The 15,399-nt window shown below is 44.0% G+C and overlaps 1 protein-coding gene across 1 annotated transcript in view; it reads left to right on the forward strand.

The window, feature by feature from the left end:
* The window catches only part of LOC122816478 (ADP-ribosylation factor-binding protein GGA1-like), a 1,452,484-nt gene that overhangs the window by 707,395 nt on the left and 729,690 nt on the right, over nucleotides 1-15,399 (forward strand). The window contains exon 10 of the mRNA XM_044089299.1: nucleotides 7,001-7,114. Coding sequence (XP_043945234.1) covers nucleotides 7,001-7,114 — 114 coding nt within the window. The remainder of the gene's footprint in view (nucleotides 1-7,000; nucleotides 7,115-15,399) is intronic.

Consider the following 15,399-nt stretch of genomic DNA (forward strand, 5'->3'; position numbering starts at 1 on the left):
TCTAGCAGGGCAACTGGCGTGATCCCCGGGGTGAATTTCCTTTCTCCCATCCAATCATCAAAGTTCCTTTTGAAGAGGGCCAAAGAGACACTCTGCTTGACATGTATGGGCAATCTATTCCAGAGTCTGGGGAGTCTCTGGGTCAGGAACCTATCCCTCCAGCATGTTTTGTTTATTCTGATGACAAGGTTTAGATCCCTGGAGCGTGTGGCTCTGAGGGATTGGGATTTCTTTAAATGTAGCATGTCCAACAGCTCTGGGTTTGACATGGCCTTGTATGTTAAGCAGAGATCGCCTCTGAGTAGACGATATGCGACAGAGTATAGCTGGAGTTTTTTAAGGCAGTCAGCATAGGGCATCTGCTTTAGGCCTGTGATTCTTTTAGTGAGGTATTTCTCCGGCCTTTCCAGTTGTTGCAGATGTCTTGAGAGGTACATACCAAACTGGGTGTTGTATTCTATAATGGGTCTAATGAGGGATGAGTACAGTGGGACAATGGCCTCCTTTTTTCGGGATGAAAAGCCCTAAGTGATGAAGTTTGCCACATAGAAGGATTACCTGACTGTTGTGGCGATGTGGTTTTCAAAGGTGAGACCACTGTCCACCTGTATCTTTAAGTCTCTTATCACACTTTCGGTGTTTAGTGTACTGCCACCTATATGGTAATTCATGGATACATGTTTTTTCCCAAAGGGGATAACTATACATATCTTGGCATTGAGCTTGAGCCCATGACTCTGGCACCAAGCATCTGCTACTCAAAAGGAGTAGTTTACCTAGTATTTTGTCAAGCATGTTGGAGCTACTATATAGGGAAAACTGAGCGCCATCTCAGATCTAGAATTTATGAACATATTAGGGACATAACAAGCATAACGAAAATAATGCTATATATAGACATGCTTTGACTTGTAATATGGCTGATTACAAATTCTGGATAATAGAGGAGGTTGCTTACCCAGATAGGGGTGGTGACTGGGAGACCCTTTTAGAGTATAGGGAAATGATTTGGCAGTTAAGGCTCGATGCATGTTGTGGTAAGGGCCTTAATGACCACATTTCTATTACTCCAGCATTAAAATTGTTAGCTGCAGATCCAAAGATTAAAAACAAAGTGAAAACAAGATGACAGCACTACAAAGTATTCCCTTCTTTAAATTAAGAATTCTCAGATTTTTAGTACTTTATATTTTATATATTTTTTTATATAATTTTTTATATTTTTAGCTTTACAATGTATTGTTATACATTTTTAAATATATTATATATAAATTCTATATATTACAATTATTATATATATATTTATTATATTATATTTTATATACAAATATTCATGCATTTATTCATTTTACTATGCACAATTTATTATACATATTTTATATATTTATGCATTTCAATTTATTTATGTATTTATTTCATTCTCCAACCATTCTGAATCGCACTGTTTTTTGTATAATAAGATAGTTTTTATATGTATATATTTTTTATATATATATATTTTATATATATATATATATTTTATATATATATTTATATTTATATATTTTTACACATATTTATAGTATATGCTATATATCTTGAGTATGTTTGGGTTTGTTTCTATTTTATTCTACTTTATTTCACTTCAATGTACTGCTATATGGTAAAGTGTCCCTTGATGCTGTATACGCTAGCTGTTTTCACATGCCAGCCCTTTAATATTTAATTTGTTTTGTTAATTAAAGATGATACTGCTAGCCGATGATTTTAGAGCAATATGTATTTAACAAGGACCATCTGTAAATGCTGGTAGATTCTGAAGAAGTCTCCGGAGGGAGACAAAAGCGCTCAATCTATGTTCTATGTTCTAGTTTTTACCATATTTTATTTTGTATACATTCTTCAGTGTAATTAAATTCTTTTTTACTATTCATCGGACTCCTGGGATTAATTCAGGACCATTCTGGTCCTTGAACACTGAGACAGCCTTTATTGTGCCGGAACTGCGCATTGTGTGGGTGTTTTGTGGATATTTCACTTTTGGTTACCATTACTTTAAGTGTAGCATGTCCAACAGCTCTGGGTTTGACATGGCCTTGTATGTTAAGCAGAAATCGCCTCTGAGTAGACGATATGCGACAGAGTATAGCTGGAGTTTTTTAAGGCAATCAGCGTAGGGCATCTGTTTTAGGCATGTGATTCTTTTAGTGAGGTATTTCTCCGGCCTTTCCAGTTGTTGCAGATGTCTTGAGAGGTAATTACCAAACGGGGCGTTGTATTCTATAATGGGTCTAATGAGGGATGAGTACAGTGGGACAATGACCTCCTTTTTTTGGGATGAAAAGCCCTTAGTGATGAAGTGTGCCACATAGAAGGATTTCCTGACTGTTGTGGCGATGTGGTTTTTCGAAGGTGAGACCACTGTCCACCTGTGTCCCTAAGTCTCTTATCACACTTTCAGTGTTTAGTGTACTGCCACCTATATGGTAATTCATGGATACATGTTTTTTCCCAAAGGGGATAACTATACATTTCTTGGCATTGAGCTTGAGCCCATGGCTCTGGCACCAAGCGTCTGTTTCTGTAAGGCCCTTTTGTAGAGTATCCACATAATTTGGGGATTCAAGAGTGGCTCCCAGTTTGCAGTCATCTGCAAACTTTGTTAGCCAGAGTCCCTTAGTGTTGGCCTGTACTTCAGAGAAGTAGATGCCAAACAAGAGCGGTCCCAGGACTAAGCCCTGAGGTACTCCACTTGTCACTTGTCTGGAGCTGGATTTGGAGTCGGCTACATTTACAGTGTGGGTTCTATCAGTAAGCCAGTTAGCAACCCATTGTGTGACATAGGGATTAATGCCCAGCTTAGTAAGTTTATCTATGATTCCAGAGTGGGGGGTGGTGTCAAAGGCCTTAGCAAGGTCTAGATAGGCTGTGTGGACCACCTTACCCTTGTCCATGGCTCTGGAGACTGATTCGAAGAAGTCAGTCAGGTTTAGGAGACAAGATCAGCCCTTCACGAACCCAAACTGGGTGGGGTCCAGTGTTTGAAGGTTGCCAATGTCTTTGTTTATAAGTTCCATGATAATACTCTCCATGGCCTTGCAGATAAGGCTTGTCAGACTGATGGGACGGTAGTTTCTGGGATCCAAGATGGATCCCCCCTTGTGGAGTGGGATAACTGTAGCTCTGCGCCACTCAGTGGGCATGAAACCTGAGGTGAGGCTATGATTAAACATGACACTTAGGTGAGGTGCCAGTTCATACTGTAGTTCATGTAGTACACAGCCCGGGATGTCATCTGGTATCATGGTTGTTGTATTCTTAGCTTTGGAGAGTGTGTTTTCTATCTGTGTGGCCATTATTACCGGCATTTGGCAATCTTCCGGTATTGAGATGGGCCATTTAGGAGGTGGGAGGGGGGTGAAGTTGGCACTGAATCAATCTGCCAGGATATTGGCAATATCCTTGGGATCAGTATATTTAATGCCATTCTGTTTTAGCTCAGAGCAGATCAGAGCATTGCCATTTAGATTCTTGACATAGTTATAGAATGCCTTGTGGTTGTCTTTGGAGTCTTTGGCAATTTTATTTTCGCAACTAGCTTTGGAGGATTTTTTGAGGGATCTCAGTTTCTTACTGAGGCTGGTAAGGGAGTTTTTTGCATCTTGGGATTTTCCTCTTTTCTGCAACAATTTATTCCTTTTGTTGTAAAGTTTGTTTATGGCAGGGGGCCACCAGATTGGCTTCCGTTTTTTGGCTGAGAGCATCTTGGTTCTATTTGGGATGGCACGATTCATGCATGAGTGGATGTGCTCGTACAGTGCCTTAGTGTACGATTCAGCAGTTGAACTTTCAGTTCCCGTCTGCATGGGTGTCATGAAGTTTGTCACTTCTGACTTGAGTAGCATGAAGTTGGCTTTGGAGAAGTTTTTTATGGAGGTTTCCTTACTGGGGGGTGGGAGTAGGATGTGGATGTTAAGGGTGATTAGCTTATGGTCAGACCTGACTAACAAGGGGGTGACCATAGATGTGGAGCATCAATTTCCCATGTTGGTAATGACCAGGTCTGAGATATTGGAGCACCTGGTGGGACTATGGATTAGTTGATCCAGGGCGTTGGAATTTATGAATTCCAAGAACCATTGGGCAAAGGTGTTGGTACATGAGTAGTTTTCCCAGTTAATAGCAGGGTAGTTAAAATCACCCAGTATTAGGGTATTTAGTTCTATCTTAATATTTTCCAGTATGTTTAGAAAGGTGTAGTGAGAATCTTGGGGTATGGTGGGGGATCTGTAGCAAGCTACAATTTGGATTGCAGTCTTACCTAGTGTTAGTTGCACCTGGAGAATTTCGGACGCATTATGTTGGGCAACTAGGCTGGTGGTGTGAATATCCTTGGTGAAAATTGACACTCCTCCACCTTTAGTGTTTAGGTCTTAGTTTGGTGGCCGAAAAGTGTGGTAAGAGTTGTAGCCTGGTATTGCAGGGGTGCTCTCTGGAGCCTTGAACCAGGTCTCAGTTACTGCAGAGATATCGATGTTCTCCATTTTTAGGAGTGCCTCGAGAGAGTGCATTTTGAGGTTTAGACTTCTAGCATTGAGTAGCATTACCTTTAGATTTTGCATGCTTGTACCTGTTATGGTGGTGGTTTTGTCCTTTGAACTTTGCCTAAAAACAAGTACAAGTGTCACAGGTGGCCAAATAGACCAAGTTACTGGTATCACAGTCAGCATAAAACCTTGGTTCAAACCTAATCAAGGTATTTGGGCAAGTAAACATTTGTTGGGTGCACAAAACATTACAACACTTACATTTTCTACATGTATAAGTACCTGACAAGAGACTATTATACTTGTTAAACAGAGCAAGATGTATAACTGAGCAAGTTTATAATAAGAGTAATAAGTCTGAAATGTATTGGTCACATAAAAACATGAAAGTAACTGAAGCCAGACTCGGAAAAAGTTAAAATGGCAGTATATGTGCTAAAACAAGAAGACAAGAAGTCATTCATGAGATTTTTGCAGTATTTTGCAAAGTTTTATACCTAATATTTCTGCGATAACTGTTTGAAAGCTATTTATTGAAGCAGGATGTCATCTAGGAATGGTGCACCTACATTTATATGTATGTCTTGCAAATGGATACAAGTCAGAATGTTATAAGAGTTGCAGTCTCATAGAAAATATGACCAGTTGCTTATGGGTAAAATTTATTTACAGATGCAGCAGTAAAGATATTTGTTCAGATAGAGAAAGAATTGTTAGCAGTGGTTCATAGATAATACACATCAAAGTCGTAGCTGACTCATTTAGTGCTCGGTAGCAGTTCCAGAAATACTGCCCCACCCCTTAGCTCTTCAGGGGACCCCCCCCCCCGGCAGCTTATTTTAAAACTGTCTCGCTATGTTAAACCCATTTAACATAGCGAAACAGTAAAAAAAGCAACGGAGATCTTGCTTTCTCCGTTGCTTTTTTTTTAAAACCTGTCTCGCTATGTTAAACCCATTTAACATAGCGAGACAGTGTTTTAAAAGTAGAGTTATACTAATGGAAAAAAGTACTTTTTCCATTAGTATAACTCGATTTACAATGTGCACGCTGGCCAATCAGCGTGCACGTTTTGGGGGGTCATGGTGTAATGCACAATAACTATAGGAGTCAATCAGAAGAGGACAGAAAAGATTGGGAAGAAAGATTAAATATATAATTCACAAAGAAACAATGGGTAGATGTATGTGTGGCTCTCAAATATGCAACAAAGTCTACAAGAGTTAGACTTTTTCCTGGGAGTGTTTGCATAGATATTTTTACATCCCAAACAGTCTCCAAATAATTTTTCCTCAGGTAGATGGCAAATGTTGACGGTGTGATGGGGAGGAAAGTGGTAACTGGGAACATGTGGTTTGGGAGTGTAATGAGTTGGTAGACTGAAAATTCCCTACAGAGTACTCTGTCAGAAATATTGGGTGAGCAAATGAGTGTAACTAAGGAAATTATTTTTTTTTTTTGAGCTGGGATACAGGATCTGAATTGGCTAGACATTGTAAGGTGAATTAAATTAGATTCTGGTGGTGACTAAAAAAGGAATTACTAGAAAATGGAAACCAACCATACTTGAAGTAGTGAATAGTGTAACAGAGATAAAAGGACAGGAAGTGAGATCTTTAGAAAAGGATAGGAGTAACTTACATAGAAAAAAATGGAAGTTGTGGGAACAATACTTGCAGAAAAATAGGAATGAGGTTTAAGCAATCTTGTTAATATGGTTTGCTTACCTTTATATAAAGAAAATTTACCTGTGTAACAAGTGATACAGTAAAGGTTTAAAAAAAAAAAACAACAGATGTGACATGTTGGAGTGACAGGTGTATTACAGGTGTATTACTCTATGCTTCACCTATCTCTTTTAAAATTTCCCATTATATAAAACGTTACCCTTGTTTTCTCTAAGGCAAACATTGGGCCTGACTTGTTTTGCCTGGGTATTGGCAAGGTAATGACAGTCCATGGACTTCACTCTGTCTTATAAACTGTGTAAATCTATAAGTTACGTGAACATATTTACAGCAAAGAACAACAAGTAGATTCAGGCTGTAAATACATGTTCTGAAGACCTTTGCACAAGGTACCTCCAACATTACAGATGTTAGTCTGCAGAAATATGACCTGAAAGTGAAATACAAACCACAAAGAAGCTTTACATTGCAGTTATGTTGAATAGTGTATTTACCAGAGTAGAAGTAAATATTTACTAGATCTAGAAGCTCGTTGGGTAAATTTTTTGTAATTGGAAAAAAAATGAACATTTTCAGAGGTGTACCAACACTTATTTAGAAATGCAATTAGTGAAAGAAATGACAGTGAGAAGTTGATTAGAGCAAAAATCTGTAGTGAGAAAGTAAATCCTCTGTGAACAGTAGATGTCATGGTTAAGGTGTTACAGTATTTTAAGATTCTTCTCCTGTTAATGAAGCAGCAGTGTAGAGTACATATTATTTAAGAACATTTTCTGCTTCTCCTAGCTGACATATTGAAAGCCAATGACGAACTTGCACAGGCAGTTAATCAGTACAAGCAAGTAGCTAAAGTGAGCCAAGTGAATGGCGGGTCTCCTGAAGTTCACTGCACAGTTAAAGGTAACTATTTTAATTGTACTTTGATTTTCAGATTGTCTTGACTAAGTCAAAGCACACTTTCACTGAAGGTCATGATACAATATAAATTAGCCTGTAAAGTAATTAAATATGTAGATTTTTCAGTCTCATTCTTACAGAAAATGCTATTTGTTTACATTCTTTTGATATGGTAAGGTGACAATGGTGGTGATGGTGAAGTAAAAAAATATGATGCGTGTACATTAAGCTTGAAATGGGTGAATAAAACAAGTAGACTAGTGAGTGACCGACAAAGGGTGGGGAGGTGGAAAAGGAGATAAAGAGCAGAATGTTTTTGAATATAGTTTAGATATTGAAGGAAAGAAGAAAGAGTAGCATATTACATGGCTAGGGATAGAGGAAAAACTGAGTAAAGGTATTTCTAAAACTGCATGATTATTAGGACTGTGTGATGGCTTTGTACTGCTTGCTCATTTTGTTGGTTTGGGGGAGACCGTGCTCGATTGTCAAAAAAGGGATAACTTGAACTAGCTAGGCGATTGCCAACTTTCACCTTAAATATTTTCTTGTTAATACAAGTCTTTATTTTGCATGTCATCTTATGCATCCTGTTTTATAATTTTTAAGAGGAGTTACAGAAGACCACATCACCCAAAAGTATCTTAACTTCAGCTCGAGCTAACGTTTTGTGAGTGAGCAGATTTTACCTCCCTTCTGTGACTTTGCTTTGTTAAGTATTTGCTTAGATGTGGTCTGGATGAATCATGAAAGTGATTGAAAGCAAAACTTAAGTTACATGTAGTTCAAGCAGTTTGTAAGATTCAGTTATTTTAAGTGACAGACCACTATGCAGTGATTATTTCTATTTCTGTTGAATTACACAGAGGCAAACTTGGTTACTTTATGCTCATTAAAGTTCAGTTTTGAGCATATAATTAAGCGTGATGAACAGGACTTCACTAAAACTATTATTCTAGAATATTTGGGTGGAAGCTAGTTTGATTCTACCAGAAGAGACAGGAAGCAGTTCATTTATATACACACCCCTTAGGCTGACTGCCTTTTTGGGCCAGTGTGGTTGGTGATAGACATTGGGGTATGAACCTTAAATATTTGACAGACTGTAATTATAGTTTTGATGACTCTGACAGTTTGTAATAATGACTGCAAAAAATAACGCTCTTCCTCTTGAATACCTTAAGAGATAACCCTTAAATCTCACAATGAGACTGGTTTGGAACAGCCACTTGCAATGGAAAGAGTGTCATCTAAGCTGTCAGTGATGGAATAATTTGCATATAGTACTTATTATCACAATGGGGGGGTGTCTTAGCCACATAAATGAGGGGGAATCTAGTAAAGTTCCTTGAAGGATAACTTGTGATCTGAAGTAGGAGATTCATTTGTCTGCAACCTGTGGGTTATGGATCCAATATCGGATCCGAACCGGCATGGTTTACCAGCTATGGATCCAAGCTCTCAGCTCCTCCCCTCACCCATAATGCCCTGCTCTATCCTCATGACCTCAGATCTCGTTTGCCGCGCATGGTGACCAGATTGTTTTTCCAGCTCTCCAGCTAAGTGATATATTCAGTGTTTAAATTGTAAAATTTAAAACATTTTTTTGGTTAATTTGTGTGAAAGTGTAGGTTTCCCTCTTGTATTATTACTTTTTTTAGAGTTTAATCTTAAATTTATATCCCTCCCCTCGCTGGTAGCGTAGTGTGTGTGTTGGGCCTGTGAGTGATTTTTGTTTTAGTTACTTTACCTTAGTTATAGTAACTTTTATTTGTTAGCTTGGGATGTCTGAGCAGCCCAAGGCTATTTTCTCTAAATGCTCCGAGTGTGGCCATAAGCTTTCCCCAGCTGATGGCCACACTTGGTGTGTTAGATGCCTGGGGGTTGAACACCTCACATCTGGATGTTCCATTTGTGCAGGGTTCAACCCCAGGGCATTGAAGGAGCGGAGGTCCAAGCTTGTTTTGGCGGGCCTTTGCCGGACTCGGCTCCGACCTCCGCTCCTTCGGGTAACCATCCCCACGGTTATTCCCTCTCCGGCTCCCCTCCTCCTCCTGGGACTCAACCTCCCGCTTCTGGTTCGGAGGAGAGGGATGCTAGAAAAGGGACCGGAGGGAGAAGCACCATAAGCGGCGGCCGAGACCTCTGTTTCGCCCCGCCAGCCAAGCGGCTTCTCCCGGCTCCATTGTCGGTTGGATCTCCTCCTCCTCGGCCCGGTCTCCAGTGTGTTTTTCACCGGGACCTGAGGAGGAGGAGACCCGATCTCCGTCGAGGCTATCGAGGAGGCACTCAAGGCCTACCTCGGTAGCCTCGCCGAGATCAACGACAGCCTATCGGATGCTGATCTGGACCGGATGATGAGAAGGTTCATCCAGGCCCAGATGCAGATGGGAGTGCTCTTGCCTCCCCCCCCTCGGGGGGGGAGCTCGACCCCTTTTTTCAAGCCAATTGCTCCTTCTCCAACCCGCTACCCGGGTTCGGAGCAGTTGGAGCCGAGCAGCTTCGGAGCCGGGGGTGGGTCGGCGCCGATAGTACTTGGTACTTCGGATCCGACCCTGCCCTCGAGTGCATCGGATCCGACCTCTCGGAGCCTGGATCCGAGCCTCGGATCCGGGGGGATCAGTGCTCCTTCGGCGCCGTCTGTGTCGGAGCGTACGGTTCCTTCGGATCCGAGCGCTTCGGCGCCGGCTCCGATCCACTCTTCGGATCCGAGGGGGAGCCGATTGTCGGATCCTTTGGTTGAGCTCGGCTCCCCTTCGGCCTTTGATGTAGTGGAGAGGGCCCTGTTGAGGGTCTCCGGACCCCCGGCACTTGTTTCGCCCGCTCCCTCTGCACTGGGTCAGGCTTCCACCATCCGGCCCTTGGGACAGCCCGCTTCTGTGCCCCAAGCTGTTCCCCTGGAACAGGTTGCTGCTTGCGAGGAGTCTTCTGACAGCCCCCCAGAGGATGTTCCTCGCAAACATACGTGCAAAAGGAGGCACATTGACTCCCCCGAGTCTCTCACGGAAGACACGGATTTGGAGGAAGGGGAAGGCTCCCCACGGTCACCCCCCGAGGATGTCTCATTTGGAGACATCATGGAAATGCTCCGCATAAGGGGTGGTCTGCCCCCAAGTCTTCCTCGGACGAGTCCGTGTTCTTGGAGGCATTTGAAGCGGGCCCGTCTACCTCTTGGGTGTCCCCTCCTGCCGACCCCTGGTGGACCTCATTACCACCAGGGCGTGGAAGGAACCGGACACCGTGGAGCCAATCCCTAAGAGGCCCGACAGGATCCTCAGTCCACCGTCTGACCGTGCCCATTGGAGTAAGGGGCCTCCGGTAGATGCCATGTTGACGGCGGCCACCAAGGGGGAACTTGCTCAGGAGAGTCCCTCAGTCCATCCCCCGAGCAAGGAGTCTCGGATGATGGACCACTTGGGGAAGCGGATGCTTAGTTCAGCGACCTTCTCGGTAAGGGCGCTGAACTACCTGGCACACGTTATTAGGATGCAGCGCGATCTCATTAAAGAATACGCTGCATCTCCCCCAGAGTCCATGTCGGAGGAGGACAAAGTGCTGCACTCCACCCGCATGGCCACTCTTAGATCAGTTACCAATACCTCTATGCGGCTACTCTCCCATGCTACGGAAGGCGCCGCTAGAGCCGCAGGGGCAGGTCTAGTCACTAGATGTCAGGCCTGGCTCCGTCATTGCGATTTCTCAGAGCCCTTCAAAGCGTCATTTGCGAACGTTTGATGGTTCTGCCCTCTTTGGCAAAACCGTTCGCGACACTTTGACCCAGAGCGAGAAGGACGGGAAGACGCTGTCTGCCGTCGGAATCCGCTTCTCTGCACCCCAGAGGCCCTATTCTAGGAACCAAAAGGGTCAGAAGAAGATGTGGTTCCGGAAGTCACAGCAATCCCAGCCTGCTCCGGACAACCAGTCCTTCCGTGGCAGAGGAGGACAGGGAGGACGCCGCCCTAGAGGCAGAGGGGCTCCCAGGAACTTCGGGTCCAGAGAACCCTTCTCTGAATGGCCCGCGCAGCAACCCTGAGGGGTTGCCCGGCTGCTCCACTCTGGAGGCAGTCGGGGGACGTTTTTTTGGGCACCTAGCGGCATGGGAGTCCATAACATCAGACCGCTGGGTTCTCCAGATCATATCCAGAGGATACCGCATCCCTTTTCGTCACTTACCAAAATTGAAGTCCCTCCCAGACGTTCCACCCGGTCAACGGGAGGCCGCTTTGGCAGAAATTGGCCATCTGCTAAAGAAAAGAGCCATCCAGCCCATCCCCCCAGACCAGATCGGATCAGGGTTCTACTCCAGGTTCTTTTAGTGCCAAAAAGACGGGGATCTAAGACCAATTTTAGACCTTTCTCTCTTGAACCTGGCAGTTCCCAAGGAAAAATTCGGAATGGTCACTCTGCAATCTATTCTCCCCCTTCTGGGAGAAAATCACTGGATGTGTTCCATAGACCTCAAAGATGCGTACTACCACATCCTAATGGACAGGTGCTCCAGGAGGTTCCTCCGCTTCCGGCTGGGAGCCAGTCACTACCAGTTCCGGGTCCTTCCCTTTGGTCTCACCACAGCCCCCAGGGTGTTCACCAAAGTATTAGCAGTGGTAGCGGCCCACCTGAGGCTTCAGGGGGTGCAGGTCTTCCCCTACCTGGACGACTGGCTCCTTACTGCCCCAACAAGGCATCTACTACTATTGGCACGAGACTCCTTTCTCCATCTTGCTCCCAATCTGGGCATTACTATAAATACAAAGAAATCCAACCTGGCGCCCACACAGCTCTTAGATTTTATAGGGGCCAGGTTAGACACAAGGAGTTTAAAAGCCTTCCTCACTGCGGACAGAGTTCAAAATCTGCAGCTCCAGGTGCGGGCCATTCTCCACTCAAGTTCTGTTCCGGCGGAGTTGGACCTGAGGGCTCTAGGGTCCATGGCGTCTGCTATAGCACTTCTTCCTCTCGCCAGGCTCAATATGCGCATCCTCCAGTGGACTCTCTTAGTACAGTGGTCATACCTTGCTCTTCCTATGCATCATCCCATTGCGATCAGCAAGGCTTGCAAGCGGTCCCTCCTGTGGTGGCTTCACTCCCAGATCTCCACGGAGGCCGCCCATTTTGTGCTTCTCCCCTCTCGCCACGGTGACCACGGACGCCTCCCGCTCGGGTGGGGGCATTTTATGGCCGGACCGTCCAAGGCACGTGGAACGATTCAGAGACCTTACTGCATATCAACGTTCTAGAGATGAGAGCAGTGCTCTTAGCGTTGCTAGCACTTCAGGACTTTCTTCCCTTGGGAACAATTGTGATTCAATCGGACAACATGTCGGTTGTCTGGTATATCAACAAGCAAGGGGGAACGAGGTCTTACCCTCTTTGTCGAGAAGCCATGAGAGTTTGGGAATGGGCAATCTCCACCAACCGCTTTCTAATAGCAATGCACATTCCGGGTCGGTCCAACATCCTGGCGGACAAGCTCAGTCGCACCATTCTGACCCCTTACGAGTGGTCTCTCAATTTTCAAGTGGCGGAACGCATATTCGCACGGTGGGGAACTCCTTCATGCGATCTTTTTGCCTCTCCCTCAAATACCAAGTGCGACAGTTTTTTCGCTCTGATACCTCCTCCAGGAGGTTCCCCAAGAGACGCTCTGGTGCATGCTTGGCCACCCGGTCTTCTGTATGCTTATCCACCCTTGCCTCTGATGCTCCAAGTTCTTCAGAAAGCCTCTCGGGTGGGTTGCAGAATGATTCTCATTGCTGCTTTGGCCTCGGCAGATCTGGTTCCCTTCCTAAGGTCTCACTCGGTGAATCCTCCTTGGATTCTAGATCCCATTCCGGATCTGATATCTCATCCATCCTGCCTATCTCCTCCGAACCTGGACAACCTGAAGCTGACCGCTTGGCTGCTCCAGTTCCACTCTTGATCAGGACTCCTGGTATTTCGTCCCCTGTTAAGGCGATCCTGGTGGCAGCTCATAAACCGTCCACTAGGAAAGTCTACCGCAGCAAGTGGAAACGGTTTTCTTTGTGGGCGGAGCGGCAAGGCCTGAATCCCTTCACAGTTCCTCTCCCTTTAGTGCTTGATTTCTTAACCACTCTTTTTAACGATGGTGCCAGCAGTTCCGCAGTCAAAGTACAACTTGCGGCAATTTCACATTATCACATTGGTCATGACTCTAGTCCACTCATGTCAGCCAAGTTGTGTAAAATTTTCCTTAAAGGTACTTTCCTTCTCAGGCCCCCTGTAAAACAAGCGGTTCCTCCCTGGAACCTCTCCTTAGTTCTCCAGGCCTTGACCGCCCCCCCCCCCTTCGAACCAGCAGCTACGGTGGATCTCAAATTCTTGTCTTTCAAGACTGCCTTTTTAGTAGCCATTACATTGGCCAAGAGAGTTTCAGAGCTCCAAGCATTATCCGCTAAACCTCCTTACTTGGTCTTTCATCCGGACCGTGTTTACCTCAGGACCAACCCATCCTTTCTTCCTAAAGTAGCTTCTGAAGCAAACATTAATCAATCCATTAACCTCCCTGTTTTCTTTCCTAAATATGAAAACAAAGGTGAATACAAGCTTCACTCCTTAGATGTTCACAGGCAACTTAGATTTTATCTAAACAGAACGGCTGGTCATAGGCAATCCGACCAGTTGTTCATTTCCTTTGCTAAATTTAATTTGGGAAAGCCAATTTCTAAAGTCTCTCTGTCTCGCTGGATTTCACGATGTATCTTATTGGCTTATCAAGCTTCAGGAAGGCCTGCACCGGAGGGTGTACACGCCCATTCAACCCGGTCAGTATCTACCTTGGCAGCCTTTAAGGCTAGGATTCCTCTAGATGATATTTGTGCAGCAGCCACGTGGGCTTCATCTCATACTTTTATTTCCCACTACAAGTTAGATCTTGCATCTAGGGGTAGAGCATCCTTTGGCTCCGCGGTGCTCCGGAATATCCTTCCATGATGGCCGCCCAAGATTCAGGTAGCTGGGGACTCTGTCCCACAGGTTGCAGACAAATGAATCTCCTACTTCAAATTTAGAAGTTATGTACTCACCATAACGTTCCATCTGAGTAGGTGTATTCATTTGTCTGCAACCATCCCGTCCTCCTATCCCCCTGGCCTTTCAGTTTCCTGCATATTATGTGTTACCCTTTTCAGGGTGTTCTTGCTGTTGGCAAACTCGATCTGAGGTCATGAGGATAGAGCAGGGCATTATGGGTGAGGGGAGGAGCTGAGAGCTTGGATCCATAGCTGGTAAACCATGCCGGTTCGGATCCGATATCGGATCCATAACCCACAGGTTGCAGACAAATGAATACACCTACTCAGATGGAACGTTATGGTGAGTACATAACTTCTAATTTACCTATGTATCTTATTCCATACAAGCAGCCATTAAATCAGTTCAGTGTACATGTATTCATAGTGAAGATGACAAATCTTTTAAGGGGTATGTTTTGATGTATGGTATCAAAAGCTTTGGTCAAGTTGTGGGGCACTACTGTGCTGATCTGATCTAACTTTCCCAGTTAGAAAGAGATGGTGTCAGCCTCGTAGCCTTCATGGAATCCATGTTGAGATGATGTCATTAATTGGGAGTGAATTATCCTTATGCAGATTTTAATGGAGGTTATATATTAGGGGAGGTTATATATTGGGGGGGGGGGGCTAAGGTTTTGCAAGCTGGTACCATTGTGCTTTGGAACATCATAAACCTCTTTCTGTAAGTTAGAAACTACCCCTTTTGAGATTTTTGTGTCTGTAAGGATCATTACAAAAATGGCTTAGTAATATGAGTCATTCCTTATTAATCTAGGTGGAGGTTTGTTTGTGCCTCAAGAACCTTCAGGTTTTTCACTAACTAAGAAGTTCATAACTTCCAAGACATTTCTTAATTTTATAAGTAAATATAAATGTTGAATTAGTGGGCTCTGGAGGGATGTTTTTTTTTTTTGGATGAATTGAGGACAGATGGCACTGCAATTTCAAAGTAATTTTTGAGAAAGGTTTGTACTGCTTCATATGTTGAATTAGTGGGCTCTGGAGGATGGGGTTTTTTTTGGATTAATTGAGGACATATGGCACTGCAATTTCAAAGTAATTTTTGAGAAAGGTTTGTACTGCTTCATATTTAAATACAGTAAAGGGAGGATGTTCTTTGCTTACTCAGTTTTGACAGGAAGTAGTTCCGTTTATTGCCAGTGACAAGAGCTTCATACTGATTTGTTATTGTTAAATAATATATACACTGAGTCAAGATTCTAGAGTAGCAGCAGCAACCTTATTGTAGTGCTTGGA

The sequence above is a fragment of the Protopterus annectens genome, chromosome 12.part0 (genome assembly GCF_019279795.1).
Source record: "Protopterus annectens isolate FY-2018-M chromosome 12.part0, PAN1.0, whole genome shotgun sequence".
In the NCBI taxonomy this organism is placed as follows: domain Eukaryota; kingdom Metazoa; phylum Chordata; order Ceratodontiformes; family Protopteridae; genus Protopterus; species Protopterus annectens.